Here is a 21,376-nt window from a genome sequence, read left to right as displayed (position 1 = left end):
CCCGCCCCGGCTTCCCCGCCGCCGCCGCAGCGCTCCAGTGCCGGCTGGTGTTCCGCAGCGTTCCGCCGGGGAAGGGTCGAGGGTGGGCGCCCCGCCTTCTGCTGCCGAAACCGGGACCCCGTGGTGTCGCAGGTCCCGACCCACTTCCGAGCCAGGCCCGACGTGCAGCCTCCCTGGGAGAGCCGGGCCCAGGCACCGTTTGGTTCCTGATTCCAGTTCGGGAAATGCTCAGGCTTCGACGGGGAGACGGGATCTCCCCGAATGACCTGTCCAGGGCCCCACTGTGCAGGCATTCTCCAGTCCTGCCTTAACCTGCCCACCCGAAAAAGGCGGAGGAGGCTTAGGAGCCTGGGAGATGCCATCTCCAGCCTGCCCGAAACGCCAGTCCGTGCTAGAATGGCCTTTGGTTCAAGTACACGGTTTCAACTTCACATACTTGAGCACATCTCTCCCATTCCTCAGTTGGTCATCTAACAATGGGGACTTTTCTCCCTGTTTTCGGTTCTCTTTCGGCTTCTTGCTCTGTAGTCACAACTGCAGTCGCTGTACGTCTTGAATTGTGTGTGTGTGTGTGTGTGTGTGTGTGTGTGTGTGTGTGTGAGGCATTTGACCATTTATTCTTACGGGACCTTCCTTTATAGCCAAAGCACCTGTACTTTACGTCACCTTCCCATTTCTAGACCCAGCCCCTCCTTTTAGAATCTCTAACCATGCAGAGGTACGACTCCGCTAGATCCCTCTTAAATCTTGTATTGGCTTATTTGAAATCTCACATTTTCTCTTAAAAGAAAATTGGAAGGTAATAAAATGTGTTGACTGCATTGCCAAACCGGAAGGACTGTGATTTGTTTCCTTGTCTTAGTCATAAACAGGAACAACAAATCCGTGAAAACCATAGCTTTAGCCAGACTCGGAAAGAGAAAAATTGTGTGAGACCTTAAAACATTATAGGAACCCTACAAAGTTTTTCTTAGCCCAAGTTTTGTTAGAGTGATAATTCCATGTTGAGATTTCTATCATCTAATTTATTGTGTTCTCAAAGGCCCCTGCGGAATATGATAAACCCATAGTAAATTAAGGTATTGAGGGCATATTTATCCTTCATTAAACGAATTCATTGAGTATGTACAAGGTTCTTTTATAAATAGGAGAGACATGGTGATGAAGGAGTCAAACAAATTTCTAGTAGGAAAATAATACACAGGTAAATACATTAAAAAAAAACCAACAACCCAGGAAGTGCTATTAAGGAGACAAAACAAGGTCATGAAATTGAGGGAAACGGAGACAACATTAAATTGGGTGATTAGTAAGGCCTCTATGAGGAGTGACATTTCAGCTGAAGTCCTTACAAGGGCCTAAAAGATCCTGCATGATCTGTTATCCATTCATTTAATATGTGTTCTTCATAAAAAAAAAAAAGGTACATTTACTAACTCATTGGATTTATTGTTGTGTGTCCTCACCAAGAGAGGGGATTTGTTGTTGTTGTTTTGTTTATTGGTAACAATACAGTGTGGGTAGGGTCAGCATGTATTGAGAGAACAAATTTGAAGCTTATCAAGCAAGGAGAGTGTGGTAAGAGATGTCAGACAGACGGGCAGAGAGAGAGGCCAGATCACAGGTAGGGATCTTATTTGCAGATGTTCTGGGAAGTTGTTGGATGGTTTAAATTAGGGGAAGGGACTAACAGTGACATAGAGACGGTGACATGGTGACGAAGAGAGTGATACACATGGGTCTGTAATGTGCAAGAGTCCATTGTTCACATCTTCCCAATTCTGTATTTAGCAATTTCACGTTAGTAGCTTGAAATTGGCCACAATAGTAGTATTTACACCATGGAAATGGGCAAATGCTGCATATCAGGGTTTCCTACTCCCCAATTTGGTTATTAAACATTTACCACTGATAGGGGCCAGGTCATGCAGGATTGTTCAGTAGACCTGTGCAAAGGGTTTTGGTCCTTATCCTTAGTGATGGGAAGCCATTGAAAGAATTTAACCAGTGACTCACATGGTCGGATGTGCACTTTTAAAAAGCGCTAGGCAGGGCTTCCACTTCTGGGAAGATGGAGTAGACATGCTTTTCCCTATTTTTCTCACTTACGTACAGTTGAAATCCCTGAACAGGATATATTTTTTATTTATTTTGTTTTATGAAAAAAATTTTGTATAAATTAACCCATTTATCATAGGCTAGCAATGTTTCAAATGGTGGCGCTTCTACTGGTCTTTCAACTCCTCCAGTCCTCTGATGGCTAACTGTACTGTGACAGAAGTGGTGTTGTGGGAAGAGACACCACCCGCTATGGTTTTCATGCAGGAACCGCAATGCCAGATCCCCACAGCTTGTCTTTTCATCTTGGTTTTGCCACAGAAGGAGCAAATGTACTTGGCGTGCTGGCTTATTTCAGTCTTCTTCACCATTTTCCTGAGGGAGGCACCATAATGTGTCCAGTATTTACCGACAGTTCTGACCTTCTTGGTGCGTTTAGCCATGTCGCCCTATGGAAAAAAAAATGTTAATGTTTATTTATTTAGTTTGTGTGAGAGAGAGAGCGTGAGAGAGCATGCATGAGCAAGTGGAGGAGGGGCAGAGAGATAGGGCGAGAGAGAATCCCAAGCAGTCTCTGCACTGTCAGCACGGAGCCCCATGCTGGGGTTCATCCCAAGAACCATGAGATCATGACCTGAGCCAATATCAAGAGTCAGATGATTAACTGCTTGAGCCACCCAGGAGCCCCCAGGATATTTCATACACACACACACACACACACACACACACACTGTTTGTTTGTTTGTTTGTTTATTTGTTTAAATAATAAGACTCCAAGAGATGGAAAGAAGAAGGCAGACCAGTTAGGGACCTCAGGACTTGAGGAATGACATGGTAGTGAGGTTCCCTGGGTTTTCTTCTTACCTCCTCTATCCCATACTTGGAGCTGAAGAATCTGGCAACCAGAAATAACAGTGAGTACAGACAAATAAGAAAGAAAGAGGGGCACCTGGGTGGCTCAGTCGGTTAAGTGTCCAACTTCCACTCAGGTCATGGTCCCGTGGTTCATGGGTTTGAGTCCTGCATCAGGCTCTGTGCTGACAGCTCAGAGCCTGGAGCCTGCTTCAGATTCTGTGTCTCCCCCTGTCTCTGCCCCTCCCCTGCTTATGCTCTGCCTCTCTCTCTCTCCCTCTCTCTCAAAAATGAATAAATATTAAAAAAGAGAAGAAACAAGGCTGTTTTCACTAGCAAAGAGAAAACTTTTAGACAATAACTGCTTTACTCCATTCAAACAACACAGAAAAAATGTGGCCCCATTCCCACCTATGCCAGCAAAGTTGAATGGGCAGCTGGTCTGTACAGCTTGCAGGTTTTTAACCAGGTGCCCCAACACCCATGCTAGTGTGGTGTAGGTCAATTAAGGAGTTGGAACATTCCTCCCTTCTGGCTGATAATGAGTTCCCTTAATGCTGTTGTGTAAGACAGGACCATGACAAGGTCTGGACATCCACTCCAACCCAAGTATTGAGGCAACCCTCCTCTCTCTCCCTGCTGGGCTGGTGTTGGAGGAGGCTAGTGGAGAGTCAGGACTTTCACCATCACTCCATAATGATGAAGGTGCCCTCACTGCAGTGTCAGTGGAGACCATGTAGGGAGCTCCCACCCCCACCCCTGGGTGTTAATGGGAACTAAGTGGGGAAACTGGACTTCTACCTCCATCCTCCCCTGCTGCACTGATGTCAAAAAAAGCCAATTAGAGTAGAAAGTTTAAATAAAATCCAGAGTCTCGTAATAGAAAGATGTCCAGTTTCAGCTGAAAAATCACTCAACTTACCAAGAACTGCGAGATCTCAAAGTGAATGAAAAGGCTATCAATAGACACCAACACCAAGATGATAGAGGTGTTAGAATTCTCTGACAAAGATTTAAAATCAGCAATGATAAAAAGTTTTCAGCAAGCAATTACGAGCTTTAAACAAGTGGGAAGATAGACTTAACAGAAAACAAAACAAAAAAAAAAGAAGACCCAAATGGAAAGTTTTCAACAGAAAAATGTAATAACTGAAATAAATATCTCAGTGGATGGGTTCAACAACAGAATGAAAATGATGGGGAAAATAATCACTGAGCTGGAAGATAGCACAATGGAAATTACCTAATCTAAACAAGAGAAAAGAAAATGGTCTGAAAATCAAAACAAAAACAAAAAGCCCACAAAAACCAAAACCAAATAAACAAAACCCTCCAGAGCCTCAGAGACCTGTGGGACTATCTCAAAAGACTTAATGTTTGTGTCATCAGAACAAAGGACAAAGAGAGCCAGGCTTAAAAAGTAATTGGTGAAATAATGGCTGAATACTTCTCCTATTTGGCAAGAAACATAAAAGCCTGTAGATTCAAGAAAGTGAGTAAACCTTAAACAGGATAAACCCAAAGAAATTCATGCTAAGAAATATCACAATTTAACTTCTGTAAACTAAAAACAAAAAATCTTGAAATCAGCCAGAGAAAATGACAACTTGCCTATTGAGGAAAAATAATTTGAATGACAGCATGTTCTTCATCAGAAACCATGGAGTTCGGAAAGAAATAGCAATATAGCTTGAATTACAGGGGGAAAAATAACAACTGTCAACACAGAATCCTATACCCAATGAAAATATCCTTCAGCAATGAAGGACAATCAAGACATTCTAAGATGAAGAAAAACTAGAGAGTTTGTCACTGTAGACCTACTTAAAAAAAATGGATAGAGGAAGTTCTCTAAACAGAAAGGAAACAATAAAACAAGGAACCTGGGACCATTAGGAAGAAGGAAGAACACAGTAAGCAAAACAGGAGTAAATACAATAGGCTTTTCTTAAGTTTTCTAAATCATGCTTGACAGTTTGAGTAAAAGCTATAGTCTTGTGGGGTGTGTGGCTGGCTCAGTTGGTAGAATGTGCCACTCTTGATCTCAGGGTCGTGAGTTTAAGCCCCATGATGGGCATGCAGCTCACCTAAAAAGTCAACTGGATTTAATAAAACTTAAAAAATATTTTAAAAATATAGTCTTTTGTGGTTCTAAATATATGTGGATAAAATATTTAAGAAAATTATATGGGGCACCTGGGTAGCTCAGTCAGTTAAGTGTCTGACTCTTTATTTATTTTTTATATTTATTTTAGTGTTTATTCATTTTTGAGAGAGACAGAGACAGAGTGAAAGAGGGGGAGGGGCGGAGAGAGAGGGAGACACAGAATCCGAAGCAGGCTCCAGGCTCTGAGCTGTCAGCACAGAGCCCAAAGCAGGGCTCAAACTCATAGACTGCAAGATCATGACCTGAGCCAAAGTTGGATACTTAACCAACTGAGCCACCCAGGTGCCCCATTAAGTGTCTGACTCTTGATCTCAGCTCAGGTCCTGATCTCAGGGTCATGAGTTTAAGCCCCGCTCTGGGCTCTGCACTGGGCATGAAGCCTAAAAAAAAAAAAAAAGAAAAGAAAAAAGAAAATAAAAAAAAAAAAAGAAAAAGAAAGTTATATTATAAAATGGGAAGAGTAAATGGACATAGAGGGAGGTAAGGTATCTGTACTTCACTCGAATTGGTAAAATGATGACATCAGTGGGCTGTCATAAGTTATGTATATATGATGTAAGACTTAGAATAACCACTTAAAAATATACAAAGAGATACACTCAAAAACAGTATAGATACATAAAAATGGAATTCTAAAAAATGTTTAAGTAATCCATAGGAAGGCAGGAAAACGAAAACAGTAATGAAAAACAGAACAAACAGAAAACAAAAAATAAAACAATAGAATTAATTCTTACCATATCCATAATTACATTAAGTGTAAATGATCTGAGAATATCAATTAAGAGAGTTTGCAGAGTGGATTTTAAAACATAGCTTAGTATATGCTGTCTACAATAATACTCACTTCAAATGATATAAGCAGGGTCCAAGTAAAGGATGGAAAAAGTTTTGCAAACATTAATCAAAGGAAATCAGGATATATTAATATTAGATAAAGTAGACTTTGATTTTTTTTAATGTTTTATTTTATATTTAAGAGAGAGAGAGTGTGAGCAGGGGAGAGGCAGAGAGACAGAGACAGAATCCAAAGCAGGCTCCAAGCTCCGAGCTGTCGGAGCTGAGCCTGATGTGGGGTTTGAACCCATGAGAAGTGAGATCATGACCTGGGCCAAAGTCAGACACTCAACCCACTGAGCCACCCTGGCACCCCTAAAGTAGACTTTGGAGTAAAGAAGATTACCAGAGAGGGGAATGTTACATAATGCTAAAAAAGTGAATCCTCCAAGAAGACATAGCAACCCCAAATGTTTATGCACCAAAAAATGTGCTGCAAAGCATGTGAAGCAAAAGCTGATAGACCTGGAAATAGAAATCAACAAATGTACCATCACAGTCGGAAATTTCAACACCTCTCTCACAACAATGGGTAGAACAACTAGGCAGAAAATCAGCAAGAATATAGAAGAACTCAACAATATTGTCAACCAACAGGATCTAATCAACATTTTATTTATTTTTATTCATATATATAATTTGTCAAGTTAGCTAACTAATCAACATTTTAAAAACATTCCATCCAGGGGTACTTTGCTGGCTAAGTCAGTGGAGCATGTGATTCTTGATCCCAAGGTCATGAGTTCAAGTGCCATGTTGGGCATGGAGCTTACTTAAAAAATAAATAAATAAAAATAACACAAACATTCCATGCAATAACAGCAGCATACATATTCTTTTAAAAGGGCCGTGGGTGAGGCACCTGGGTGGCTCAGCTGGTTAAGTGTCTGACTCTTGACTTTGGCTCAGGTCATGATCTCACAGTTTGTGAGTTCAAGCCCCGAATCAGGCTCTCTTTGGTCAGTGCAGAGCCCACTTTGGATCCTCTCTTCCCTTCTCTCTCTGCCCCTCCTCCACTTGTTTTCTCTCTCTCTGTCTTCTTCTCTGTCTCTCTCAAAAATAAATGAACATTTAAAAAATTTTTAAAGAATTGAAATCTCAGTGTTTTCTCCAACCAAAATGAAATCAAACTAGAAGCCAATAACAGAAAGATAACAGGAAATTCTCCAAACACCTTGACACTAAACAGCACATTTCTATTATTTTTTTAATCTTTATTTTTGAGAGAAAGAGAGAGACGGTGAGAGTGGGGAAGGAACAGAGAGAGAGGGAGACACAGAATCTGAAGCAGACTCCAGGCTTCAAGCTGTCAGCACAGAGCCCGATGCAGGGCTTGAACTCACAAACTGCCAGTTCACGACCTGAGCTGAAGTCAGATGCTCAACTGACTGAGCCACCCAGATGCCCCTAAACAGCACTTTTCTAAATAATCTATAGGTGAAAGATGAAATCTTAAGGGAAATAAAAAAATAATGTTGAACTGAAAGAAAATGAAAACAACATATCAATCAAAATTTGTGGGACCCTAAATTAGGGCTGAAAGGGAAAATTTTAGCACTAAATGTACAGTTTATTATCTTTTAAAAATTTTTACTGCTTATTTTTGAGAAAGACGGAGTGTGAGTGGGGGGGGGGGGCAGAGAGAGGGTGACACAGAATCTGAAGCAAGCTCCAGGCTCTGAGCTGTCAGCACAGAACCTAATGCAGGGTTCAAACTCGTGAACCAGGTGATCACGACCTGAGCGGAAGTCGGATACTTAACTGACTGAGCCACCCAGGGGCCCCCTATATGTATGCTTTAGAAAAGAGGAAAAGAATGACCTAAGTTCCCACTTTGAGAACCTAGGGGGAAAAAAAAAACAAACAACAAAGCAAGCAGAATGAAAGAAATAATAAAGATACGAGCAGAAATCAATGAAATTGAAAACAGAAAATCAATTAAACAAAAAACTGATCCTTTGAAAAGATTAAAATTGACATGCTTCTGGCAAGACTGACAAAGATAAAAGGGAGAAGATACAAATTACCAATGTCAGGAATGAAACAGGAGATATCACTACATATATTACATGAAAGGATCATAGGGCAATATCACAGACTCTACACAAACTTAACAACTTAGACAAAATAGATCACTTCCTCCAAAAACACAAATTACTACAATTCATCCAATGTAAAATAGATAGTTTGAATATCCGTATAACCAATAAGGCAATTTAATGTATAATTTTAAAGCTTCCAAAAGAGAAATATCCAGGTTCAGATGGTTTCACTGGAGAATTCTCCACGTGAGTAAAGAAGAATTAAAGCCAGTTCTACACAATCTCTTCCAGAAAATAGAAGAACACTTTCCAATTCATTTTCTAAAGTCAGTTTTATCCTAATAACAAAAGCAAAGGCAATACAAAAAAAGAAAACTGCAGACCCCTAACTCTCATGAATACAGACACAAAAATTCTTAATAAAATATTAGCAAATAGAATCTAGCAATATATAAAAAAGTATTACTCACCATGCCCAAGTGGCGTTTATTCCAGGGATGCAAGTCTGGTTCAATATTTAAAAATCAATCAATGGATGGGGCTCCTGGGTGACTCAGTCAGTTAAGCGTCCAACTCTTGATTTGATTTGGGTCATTATGTCTGGTTCATGAGATAAAGCCCTGAACCCGGCTCTGTGCTGACAGTGTGGAGCCTGCTTGGGATTCTCTCTTTCCCTCTCTCTCTCTGCCTCTCCCACCCCCCTCAAAAATAAATATTAAAAAAAAAATCAATCAGGGGCACCTAGGGTAGCTCAGTTGGTTAAGTGTCCGACTTTGGCTCAGATTATGATCTCATGGTTCATGAGTTGGAGCCCCCCATCAGGCTCTCTGCTGTCAGTACAGAGCCTGCTTCAACTCTTCTGTCCCCCCCCACCTCTTTCTCTGCACCCCCCACTGGTTCTCTGTCTCTATCTCTCTCAATATAATAAACTTAAAAAAATCAATCAGTGGATTCTGCCATATTATTGGGCTCAAGAAGAAAAATCACACAGTCATATCAATAGATACAGGAAAACATTTGACAAAATTCAACACCCATTTATGATAAAAACTCTCAGAAGAGTAGGAATAGAGAACTTTATGAACTTGATAAAAAGCTTCTACCAAAAACCTACAGCTAACATTATACTTAATGTTAACAAAATTCTGAATGCTTTCCTCTTAAAATTGGAAACAAGGCAAGGATGACCTCTTGTATCACTCTTATTGAGTATAACCCTGGAACTTGCAGCCAGTGTAATAAGGCAGTAAAAAAGGCAGTAAAAGGCATACAACCATACAGAATGAAAACAAAGAAATAAAACCATCCCATTTTTAGACAACATATTTAGAAAATCTAAAAGAATCTTAAAAATAAAACACTTAGAACTACTTTTGTAAGAATAGTAAGGTCACAGGATACAAGATAAACATACAAAAAGTAATTGTTGGGGCACCTGGGTGGCGCAGTCGGTTAAGCATCCGACTTCAGCCAGGTCACGATCTCGCGGTCCGTGAGTTCGAGCCCCGCGTCAGGCTCTGGGCTGATGGCTCAGAGCCTGGAGCCTGTTTCCGATTCTGTGTCTCCCTCTCTCTCTGCCCCTCCCCCGTTCATGCTCTGTCTCTCTCTGTCCCAAAAATAAATAAACGTTGAAAAAAAAAATTAAAAAAAAAATTAAAAAAAACCACAAAAAGTAATTGTTTTGTGTCTACTAGCTATGAACATGTGGCCATAGAAATTTAAAATAATATGCTATTTATAATCATCAAGAAAAATAAATAATTAGATATAAATCTAACAAAACATGTATAGGACTTGTAAGACTAAAATGATACAACACTGGGCACCTGGTTGGCTCAGTCACTTGAGTGTCTGGGTCTTGATTTCAGCTCAGGTTATGATCCTAGGGTCATGGGATTGAGCCCCGCATTGGGCTCCATGCTCAGCACGGAGCCTGCCTAGGATTCTATCTCTCTCTTTTTCTCCCTCTGTCCCTCTGCCCCACTCTCTCTCTTTCTCTCAAAGAAAAAAGAAAGAAAGAAAAAAATGACACAACACTGATGAGAGAAAATCTTTTTAAGTTTTTTTTTTTTTAAATAAATGGAGAGATAAAACATATTCATGGATTGGGAGGTTCAACATAGAAAAGATGTCTATTTTCATCAAATTGATATACAGCTTAACACAATTCCTATAAAAGCCCTTGCAGGTTTTTTGTAGTTACCATAAAATTATTCTAAAATTTATATGGAGGGGTTCCTGGGTTTCTCAGTCAGTAGAGCATCGGACTGTTGATCTCAAGGTGGGGAGTTTAATCCCCACATTGGGCATGGAGCCTATTTAAAAATAATAAATAAATAAATAAATAAATAAATAAATAAACAAAATTTATATGCAAAGACAAAGGAATTAGAATAGCTAAAACAATTTTGAGACGGAGAAGTACAGTCTTGCTTTCAAGACTCATCATAGACCTACAGTAATCAAGACTCTGTGGTAGTGGTGGAGGAACAGACACAGAGATTAATGGACTGAACAGAGAACCTGGGAAAAGACCCGCTCAAACATACCCAACTAAATGCTGACAAAGGCACAGAAGCAATTTAATGGAAGAAAGAGCATTTTCAATAAACAGTGCTGGAGCAAATGGACATTCATAGACAAAACAAAACAAGCAACCATTTGAACCATTCTCACACCTTACACAAAAATTAACCTGTATCATGAACTTAGATGTAAAACATAAAACTGTACAACTTTTAGAATAAAACATAGGAGAAAATGTGCGGGGTTTAGGGCCAGTTCTTATGTTTGACACCAAAGCATGATCCATAAAGGGAACAATCGATAAATGGGACTTCATCAGAATTACAAACTTTTGCTCCATAAAAGATGTTGTTAAGAGGATGAAAAGACAAACTACAGAGTGGGAAAACAGTATTTGCAAACCAAATATCCAACAAAACATAGAAGGAACTCTTAAAACTAAGAACCAAACAATCCAATTGGAAAATAGGCAAAAGACACGAAGAGATATATGTATTTTTTGAATGTTTGTTTATTTTGAAAGAGAGAGATTGCAAGTGGGGGAGGGCAGAGGGAGAGAAAGAGAATCCCAAGCAGGCCCTGCACTGTCAGCACAGAGCCCGACGTGGGGCTTAATCTCACAAACTATGAGATCATGACCTGAATCCGAAAGCAAGAGTCAGACGCTTACATCGACTGAAACACCCAGGTGCCCCAACAAAGAAATATTTCACCAAAGAGGACATACAGATGGCAAATAAGCACATGAAGAGATACTCAACGTCATTACCCAATAGATAAATGCAAATTAAATTCACAATGAGTTATCACTATACACCTATCAGAATGGCTAAAATTAAAAACTGTGACAACATGAAATGTTGGCGGGAATGCAGAGAAACTAGATCACTCATACACTGCAGGTAGGAATGAACAATGGTACAGTACCCTGCAAAACACTTTGGTAGTATCTTTATTCAATTTTTTTGTCCAAAAGAAAATTTATTACTTATTTATAAAAGCCTCTCATGCTTTTAGAATTTCTTGCCAGATGCCTCCGGAGCAGGTGCTTTCTGGGCTGGAGTTTTCTGATCCTTCTGAGCCTTTGGAGGCACCGCCTTCTGGACTTGCAGCTTTCCGGGCAGGAAGCTTCTGGACGGGAGCCTTCTTGCCTGCAGCGGCCATCTTTTTTTTTTTTTTTTTCTGTAATCTTTGCAGCAGCTCCTTTTTTGGGAGAAGCTTTCAGGAGAGCTGCTTTTTGTAGCTTCCTAACTTCAAGCTTGATTATTCCGTTCCTCATTTTCTTTGCCTTCATGACTTCATAACGATCAAAATCTGTCATCTTGGCTTTCCTTTCTCTGGCTTCAATCTTCTTGGTCCGTCTTGTGGCTGCCCGTTTTGTATTGATATCTGCCTTCTGCCAGGCTTGTCAGACATACTTACGGAGGGCACTGTGAGGGAACTCGATGATGAAGTCAGGGAGCTGCATGCATTTGAAAGGCATAGCCTGTCTCCTTACCTGAGTGCAAGGTCCATCAACCAAAGCCCTGTTCTGATCAATAACACCTACAATCATGACCAGCTTCCTGGCACGGGGCCCAGAGTAAACGTAGGCTACTGGGCCAACCTCCGTGAGATGCCTGAACACCACACTGGCAGCGTTCAGTGAGAAGTGGCAGTATCTTTAAAACGTACACACGCAACTACAGTGATTGAGTTCCTGGGCATTTATCCCAGAGATATGAAGACTGCTGTTTACATAAAATCCATACATGGGTTTTAGCAGCTTTATTTATAACAGCCCCAAACTGGAAACGTGCAGATGTCCTCCAATGGGTAAATGGTTCAACTGTGGTATATCTATACCACTCAGTAATAAAAAGGAATGGGCTATCGATATACCCAAGTGGCTGAATTTGCAGATAATTATGCTGAATTAAAAAAACCTGGGTGGTTCAGTCAGTTAAGCACCTGACTCTTGATTTCGGCTCAGGTCATGACCTCATGGTTCATGAGTTCAAGCCCTGCATCAGGCTCAGAGCTGACAGTGCAGGGCCTGCTTGGGATTCTCTCTCTCTCTCCGTCTCTCTCAGCCCATCCCTCTCTCTTTATTTCTCTCAAAATAAATAAATAAGCTTAAAATATTTAAAAAAACCATACAAGAGTTACTGTATGATTCTATTTATTTAATATTCTTGAAATGACAAAATTATAGAAATGGAGAACAGATTTCTGCTTGCCAGGAGTTAAGGAGGAAAGGAGGTGGGAGAAAAATGGGTGTAACTATAAAAGGGCGACACGAGGGATCCTTGCAGTGATGGAAATATTTGGGTGTCTGGACCACATCGATGTCAATATCTTCGTTGTGATATTGTACTATAGTTTTGCAAGATCTTAGCATTGGGGAAAACTGAGTATAGGGCACATTGGATCTCTTTGTATTATTTCTTATAACTGCAGGTGGAATTTACAGTGATATCAAAATAATAAGATTGATTAAAAGAAAATGCCAGCACCATTTTAAGCTACAGACTGCACTGAATAAGGTATTATCTCTGCCTTCAAGGAGCTCATCAGTCTATCTCATTACGAGCTGAGCACGTAACTGCATTTCTCAAGACATATATGGTGTTCACAGTTTTGGACTTTTCAGCATTCCCCAACCTTGTTTTGGTAGAAATGTTGCCTCATCGTTCCCCATCGCACTATGTGATGCTGGCCCTACTTGTGATTCTGGTAGTGTTGCCAATCACCATCTCACCTCCCTTGGCAGGAGATGGTCCTAAATATTCCAGGACTGGTCATTCATAATATCTCATTGCCCTGTTACTTCTACTAGAATCCTTACAGGGAAGTCCTATATAATGAAACGGGGGGGAGGGGGAGAAGTCTCTTTTTCCTCTGGGATGAGTTATTTATTGAACAAGTATTTATTGGGTACCCACCACGTGCCAGGCTCTGTGCTACATGTTGGAGATACAACGGTAAGCAAAGTGGGTGTAGGGAGTCTTAGGCCTCCTGTAGCTTAGAGTCTACAGGTAGAGGCAGACAAAAGCAATTAATTGCGAATCAGGTGAAATGCAAAATAAAAGAATGAGGAAAAATGCTGTGAGCAAAACAACCAGGGTGGCCAGATATATACAATTCCTAATCTTATATAGATTTCCCCATATATTGGGGAAAGTGAAGCTAAGAGGTTAAGTAAATTTTTATAAGATCCGAGAGCTGGTTAATGACCAATAAGATTCTAGCCCAGGTATGTCTGGTACCAACCGCACTAAGCCAGTTTGGATCATTGAAAATTGAAGTCCTTCCTTGAGAAAGGGTGGGAAACAGCATCATGCGGTAAAGATGTTAGGGGCTCAGGATCTGAGTCATAGCTAAATTCAATCTTGACTTGGACGAGTTACTTTAACTTCCATAAATCACGGTGTTCTCATTTCTAAAATGAGGAGTGGTAAGAATTATTGCTGCAGAGATTAAATGAAATAACGCCACAGAAAGCCTGGCCCAGCACATCACCCCAGTAAAGGCTCAGTGAGTGTTAGGTTTGCACATCATGGTTTCAAGTCCGAAGAACGGAATTCCAGCCAGATCTTCTACTTAACTACATGAAGTTTGGTAAGTCACAACCTCTGGCAGCCTACTTTCCATGTCTGTAAGATGAACATAATAACGTACCTCACAGGATCACTCTGAGCATCAGTGAGATAGTAATGTAAGTGAAAGTACTATCCAAATACGGCAATTTTATTATGAAACTCATGGGGTATCTTCTCTGACCAGTGATCTTGACTCCCCTTCTCTTTAAAAAAAATTTTTTTTAATGTTTATTTACTTATTTTGAGAGAGAGAGAGAGAGAACACCAGCAGGGGAGGGGCAGAGAGAGGGAGAGAGAGATTCCCAAGCAGGCTCCATGCTGTCAGCACAGAGCCTAACGGGGAGCTTGAATTCACAAACCATGAGATTATGACCTGAGCTGAAACCAAGAGTCGGACGCTCAACTGACTGAGCCACCCAGGCGCCCCCCGAGTCCCTTCTCAAATGCAGCTCATGCCTTCCTTCCTGTACTGCCTCTGCAACTCTATTACAATGTTATATTGTATTATAATGCTTTCCATGCCAGTGTCTTATAGACTAAGAACTCTTCGAGGGCAGGGACTGTTTCCCCTCTTCACCCCGGCACCTAGCTCAGTCGAAGCTCAGCGAAGTTGAATGAGCGACGATGAGTATGGGCCTGGGCCCCAGTGTCTGCAGTACAGGGCACTGGGTGGGAGCACACCTCCCCTTAGCAGTTCATGCATCTGCCCAGCCAGCCCTGAGCTGCCCTCACATATTTCACCCAAAGCAAAATTTCAATTGCAGGCAGGCTTCTTTCTGTTGATGAGTAGTACACATCTGAACTCCCTCTCTCTTTGGCCAGCAGAGATACACAACCATATGCATTATTTAAAACAAAACAGAACAAAACTATAGAGTTCCATGTTGACCCTTTCTATGTTGCTCCCTTTTGCACTGACACGTTTATTTAGGATAATTTTGCTCTAAGTTATGCATTTTGTAGTTATGTAGTGCTTACATGTGTTACTGTGAGATTCTCAAGGCTAAGATTTATTGCAGAGAGAAATGGACACTCTTCACTGTCTTGAAAAAAGAGGGAGGACTTGAGACTCTCTGTCAACTGCATGTTCTCGCACCCACTCAGCTGCTGTCTCCTGGATATGGATCTGGGGGTGCCCACCTTGGCTCTTGACTTTAGCTGTGTCCTCACCTTTTGCCTAATTCCCTCTGGTCAAAGACTACACTTGAGTAGTCATCTTTGGGGAAGTACCAAGAATATCTGTATACTCTCCTCTTGAGCCCAGAATCAACATTTTAATGTTTTATTTATTTATTTATTTATTTATTTATTGAGAGAGAGAGAGAGAGAGAGAGAGAGAGAGAGGAAATGGGGGAGAGGCAGACTGAGAGGCGGACAGAGGATCCGAAGCAGGCTCTGCACTGACAGGCTGACAGCAGTGAGCCGGATGTGGGGCTCGACCTCATGAACTGTGATGTGAGATCATGGCCTGAGCTGAAGTCAGATGCTTAACTGACTGAGCCACCCAGGGGCCCCCAGAATCCACGTTTTAAAATTAGGAATGATCGTGTCATTCAAAGAGTTTGGGGACAATCTGTATAAGTAATAGATCAGAATGTTTGGGACTAGCTGTCTGGAAATGCAGCTAGACTTTTTACATTAATTTCTATAAAAATAATTCCCCTCTTTGCTATAATGTGGAATTTTCCTGGAGTATAATCTTGACATAAAATGATATCATCCCATAAAAAATTCCAAGGTAAAAATAAGAGAATTGGGAATTGCTTTTTCATTAGGGTTACAGATGTCACTAACCCTCTTCACGTATATTTTTATACATAAGTAATTGAAGTCACTCAGAAGATGCTGCTTGGATGTATATTAGTTTACCAGAGAGTGTTTTGGCTCTCCACAAATGCTTTAGGTGAACATGGTCAAATTGGTTGCTGAGGACCTGAATCAGATCTAAGATAGATTCTAAATGGTTCCAGAACAGCGGGGAAGAAACTGAGAAGGAACTCAGTCAAGAACCTATTTTGTGAGTTTCAGTCCAAGATGGTGACTGAGGAAGACCTTGAACTCACTTCCTCCACGAACACACCAAATCCACACCTACTTACAGAGCAATTCCTCCTGAAGAAGAAGTGAGGGCTGACTGAACAGCTTCTGCACAGCAAAAATATAGAAAGACCACACTGAGAATAGGGAGAGAGACAGGCACACAGTAACGAAGGGAACCCCCACCCTGACCCTGAGAACTGCCGTGGGGTAGTTCTCTAGTAGAGAGCGAGTAAGAGCAGGTTCAAAGCCATGGTTTGAAAAAGCAACTAGAATATAAAGGATTCAGCCCTAGAACCGTGCCACACTTTGGGGAGCTGCTGGACTGCATTCTGGAGTGGGGGTGGGGGTGCAGGTTGGGGGTGCTGGGGAGTGCCGTGGTTCACAATCTCCCTCCACCTTGAGACAGGAGCAGAGCTCCTGCTGCACAGTCTGCAGCTTCAGTGAGCTCTGGACACCCTGGGGCACAGAAAAAAAAAAAAAAAGTCGTTTAAAACAGCAACTAGAGGGGTGCCTGGGTGGCTCAGTCGGTTAAGCCTCCGACTTCGGTTCAGGTCATGATCTCACAGTTTGTGAGTTCAAACCCTGTGTTGGCCTCTGTGCTGACAGCTCAGAGCCTGGAGCCTCCTTCGGATTCTGGGTCTCCCTCTCCCTCTGCCCCTCCCCTATTTGTTCTCTGTCTGTCTGTCTGTCTCTCTTTCAAAAATAAATAAACATTAAAAAAAATAAAGCAGCAACTAGAAGAGTATCATCTGGTTGGCTGAGTCAGTAGAGCATGTGGCTCTTGATCTCAGGGTCATGAGTTCAAGCCCTACGTTGGGCACAGAGCCTATTTAAAAATAATGAGAGTAAAATAAAATAGCAACTAGAATATAAAGGTCCATCCCAAGAACCCTACCAAATGGTGGGGGAGCTGCTGGAACACTCTCTGGGTCAGAGAGGCTGGCAAGTGCTACGGTTTACATCCCCCTCCATTTTGATAGTGTGGAAGGGAGCAGAGTCTGGGTGCCCGAGCCAGCCTACTGCCTCAGTGAGCCCTGGGCTCCTAGCCCACATCAGCCCAACATCCAACCAACGTGGCCCGGTGCAGTGCACAGCGGGACACCCCTGGTCAGTGCCCACTAGAGCTGCAGGCATCTCACCAAGGTGACAAAGGTGCGAGCACCCTGGAACACTCCACGTCTGCACCACTTCAGCCCCAGATGACTTGCCTGGGCACTGCTGGAGCAGAGCGCCCTGGGACACCCTGGCCCGTGCTTGCCTCCACTCTGGCCTCTCCGCCAGGGTGCTCTTATGTGGAGTGTCCTGGGACACTTCAGCCTCAGCTGTCCTCCCAGTGTGCCCACAATGCAGAGAGCCCCAGAACACCTCCAGCCTGTGCCTGCTTTGGCTTCAGCTGTCTTGCCAGTGTGCCCTCTGTGCCAAGAGTCTTGGGACTACCCCGGCCCACACTCCTTCAGCTCTGGCCATCCCACCAGGGCAGCCCCAGCACAGAGTGCCCTGGGACCCCCAGCCCACACCAGCCGTATCTCTAGCCAGCGAGTCAAAGTCACCAGGCACGCAGTCCACACAGGGGATGACCCTACACAAGATCATTCTATTAAGTTTAGGGGAATTAGCTGTTCCACCTAATTCACAGAAACAAACACAGAAAGTCAAGCAAAATGAGGAGACAGAGGAATATGCTCCAAACCAAAGAATAGGAAAAACCTCAGAAAAATAACTAAATGAAAAGGAGATAAATGAACTACCCGATCAAGAGTTCAAAGTAATGGTCCTAAAGATGCTCACCAGACTGGAGAGAAGAGGGAAAGAACTTAGTGAGAACTTTGACAAAGAGATAGAAAACATAAAAAAGAATGAATCAGAGCTGAAGAATACAATAACTGGAATGAAAAACATGCTGGAGAGAATCAAGATGCAGACGAACAGATCAACAACCTGGAAGACAGGGTGATGGGAAACACCCAAGCTGAAGAGCAAAAAGAAAATAGAATTTTAAAAAATGAGAAAAGGCTAAGGCATGTGTTGGGCAACATTAGGCGAACAAACACTCGCATTATGGGGGTCCCAGAAGGAGAAGGGAGAGAGAAGGGGGCAGAAAACTTATTTGAAGAAATAACGTGGGGAAGGAAACAGACATCCAGGTTCAGGATGCAGAGAGAGTTCCAAAGAAAGTGAACCTAAGGAGGTCCACACCACAACACATAATAATTATAATGTCAAAGGTGAAAGATCAAAACACTGATTCCTCACCTAGAACCATGAAATTGGTAGTTCTAAGAGTAGGCATGAAAATCTGCATTAAATACTAAACACTCCATGTGAACTTATGCTTATTAAAGTTTTTAAAGAGCTACCTGAGGGGCGCCTGGGTGGCTCAGTCAGTTAAGCGGCCGACTTTGGCTCAGGTCATGATCTCGCGGTCTGTGAGTTCGAGCCCCGCGTCGGGCTCTGTGCTGACATCTCAGAGCCTGAAGCCTGTTTCAGATTCTGTGTCTCCCTCTCTCTGACCCTCCCCTGTTCATGCTCTGTCTCAAAAATAAATAAACGTTAAAAAAAATTAAAAAAAAAATAAAGAACTACTTGATATCAGAATGACAGATTTTACATTCTTCAAGGTTGCTTAAGGCATGTACTGATTTTTAATAACGTGTGTGTGTGTGTGTGTGTGTGTGTGTGTGTGTGTCTGTGTGTCTGTGTGTCTGTGTGTGTGTCTGTGTGTGTGGTGGAGTAGGGTGTGGGGTAGGAAGAGCGCTAAAGTTTGGTAAGCCTGATAGTTCGGGAATTCATTATGAAAATGACAATTTTTTTGAGGGTGGTGATCGGATAAGGTGACAGAGAGAAGGTATATGAACAGGTACTCATGATAGATGTCATATGTTTATGGGTGCTTGATGGCTTTGCTTCACTACATAAGTCCCTCTGTGAAATAACCTCTGTTATGGTGATAGTTTTCAAAAACTATTATAAGAAATAAACTAGATAGACAAACATATAATGTAATACATGTATTTACATTTGACCAATTCCTAAAAGATAAAAATTGGTATTTTTAGGAGTATGGTATTCTTTTAAAGCCTACTTATCTTATAAGTCTTTATTTTGGATAATTTTATCATGACCAGTTGCTCTCAAGCCAATATATAACTGATTTAACAAACTGTAACCACCAGGTGAAACAACTTTAATAAACTAGCAGTTTAGCCAATTTCTTAAATTTCTCATTTTCAGTGCACGTTAGTCTTGGAACTTCTCTCTTCATAAAGATGAATACACTTTAAATGTAGATGATATATAGTGAAGGCTTTCTACTCTATTAAAATTTGCCACCCATGTTAAGCTTATCTATTACAGAGAAGGTGAGCAAAAAAAAAGGATCGCAAACATGTGCATCACCCTCAAAAATGTCTTCGTGCCCTTTGTGATTCCCTCCCTCGCATCCCTCTTCATCCTCCACTTGCTTCCAGGTGGCCACTGAATCTGCTTTGGTCATTGTAGATTAGCTTGAATTTTCCAGAATTTATGTAAATGGAACCATACAGTATATATGTACTCTTGCTTCGGTCTGACTTCTTTCCTTCAGCATAATTATCTTGAGACTTATGCATGCTGCGGCGTTCATCAATAGTTCATCCATTTTTACCACTGAGTTGTATTCCATTGTATGGTCGTACATTTATACGTTAGTCCCTTCACCTGTCGATGAATGTTCTGATTGTTTCCAGTTTGGAACTGTTACAAATAAAGCTGCTATGAGCATTCCTGGAAGAAAGGCAAAACAGACCTTACTTCATTTTCAGTATGACCTTTTGCAAGTTAACCTTTGTAAGGTGTGTTCCATCAAATAGCAACTTGATGTAAAGCAATAAAATGGTGGAAAAGCTGTCAATTTTTAGAAGTTAAAGGTTTTTTTTTTTTTGAGAGAGAGAGAGAGCACGAGTGGAGGAGAGGGGCAGAGAGAGAGAGAGAGAGAGAGAATACCAAGCAGGCCCCATGGCCAGCACAGAGCCCCACGCAGGGCTTGATCCCATGACCCTGGGATCATGACTGAGCCGAAATCAAGAGTCAGACGCTCAACCAACCGAGTCACCTCAGCACCCATACATTAAATTTTCGTTAGAATGGTATCAAACTTCGCTATCTTCTTCTGTATCAGGAGATCTTTACATATATACTCTGGTCTTGCATATTAAAAAAAGACATGTGGGTTTTGTTGGAAGAGGGTTTATACACTCACTGTGTAACTTCATCATTTGTGCACTCATAAAATGACAAAATCTGTTGGCCTTCAGATATGTTCCTCACCCTTTTTCTGTTGTTTCATGTCATGGGGTGGGGGCAGGACTGACCTGGAGGTCAGTGTCAGCTGGCTTCTGGCTCAGCCAGTGGGAGGCACTGGTGAGAGGTGAGGGGGAGGGGGAGGAAGGAAAGAAGGGTAGAGGGAGGAGACAGGGGAGAGGGAGGGGGAGAGGAAGGGGAGAAGAGGGAAGGGTTAAAAGGAAGGGGAGGGGAGAGGAGAGGGGAGGAGGAAAGGTGGGGGAAAGGGAGGGGAAAGAGGAGGGTTAGAAGGGAGGGGTGGGGAAAGGAGTGGGGAGGGGAGAAAGAAAGGAAGAGGAAGGGAGGGGGAGGGGAGGGGGGAGAGGACAGGTAAAAGAGGCGGGACAGAGGAGGGGGGAGGGGTAGAGGGGAGGAGAGAAGGGAAGGGAGGGTGAGAAGTGAGAGGAGGTGGGGAGGAGTGGAGGGAGAGGTGAAGGAGGGAAGGGAGAGGAGGAGTGGGGGAGGGGCGAGGGGAGGGGAGAGGGGGTGGCCTAGAGGGAGGGAGTTTACTTTCCCTTCCTTTTTGTCCTGTCCAGCGGCATCCCCAGCAGGGGCTGAGTCTGTGATGTCGCCTCATCAGCAGGCAGGCCTTCTGTGGCCCAGCTTCTGCAGCTGACTTGTGAGGGAAGCTTCCAGCCATTGGCAGTCTTTGGGAGGCCTCAGATGCCATTGTCCTGCTCTTGGGGCTCCTATGAGACCAATTCCTGATATTACATTTTCTGTTTTGAATATTTAGAGTAACTTCTATTTTCCTGACTGGATTCCGATGGACATACGTGCCCCTCAGACCCTAGAGGCAAAGTGTGATAACGTCTTTCGTCAGCAGCGTTGGTTTCGGAGTAGTCATAGCTTAGCAGTGAATCCCACGGGGTGGCTCATGAGATGCGAGGACAACAGCATAACAAAATAGTACAGTCTAGAGAGGTGGAGTGACACTGAAAAAGACATCCACCTGT

At 42.4% G+C, this 21,376-nt stretch overlaps 2 protein-coding genes and 1 pseudogene across 6 annotated transcripts in view; all 3 read right to left on the bottom strand.

The window, feature by feature from the left end:
• Positions 1-2,225: 2,225 nt before the first annotated feature.
• LOC125169602 (60S ribosomal protein L37a-like) lies at positions 2,226-2,564 on the bottom strand. Its single transcript, XM_047865079.1, has one exon. The coding sequence runs from the start codon at positions 2,499-2,501 to the stop codon at positions 2,226-2,228; it is 276 nt and encodes a 91-aa protein (XP_047721035.1). The 5' UTR covers positions 2,502-2,564.
• An 8,931-nt stretch (positions 2,565-11,495) lies between these two features.
• Positions 11,496-19,596, bottom strand: LOC125170683 (60S ribosomal protein L14-like; annotated as a pseudogene).
• Positions 11,786-21,376, bottom strand: part of XPNPEP3 (X-prolyl aminopeptidase 3) — a 95,790-nt gene continuing 86,199 nt past the window's right edge. Inside the window, exon 13 of one of the 5 annotated variants that reach the window (XR_007153740.1) lies at positions 11,786-11,899. The gene's annotated coding sequence lies outside the window, so the exon portion shown is untranslated. Of the gene's footprint in view, positions 12,076-21,376 lie in introns of all 5 variants that reach the window. The other 4 variants (XR_007153737.1, XR_007153738.1, XR_007153739.1 and 1 more) reach the window with 4 other exon arrangements.

Source organism: Prionailurus viverrinus, chromosome B4 (assembly GCF_022837055.1).
Source record: "Prionailurus viverrinus isolate Anna chromosome B4, UM_Priviv_1.0, whole genome shotgun sequence".
NCBI classification, from domain to species: domain Eukaryota; kingdom Metazoa; phylum Chordata; class Mammalia; order Carnivora; family Felidae; genus Prionailurus; species Prionailurus viverrinus.
Note: the sequence above shows the minus strand (reverse complement) of the source record. Positions and strands in the feature narration are given on the sequence as shown.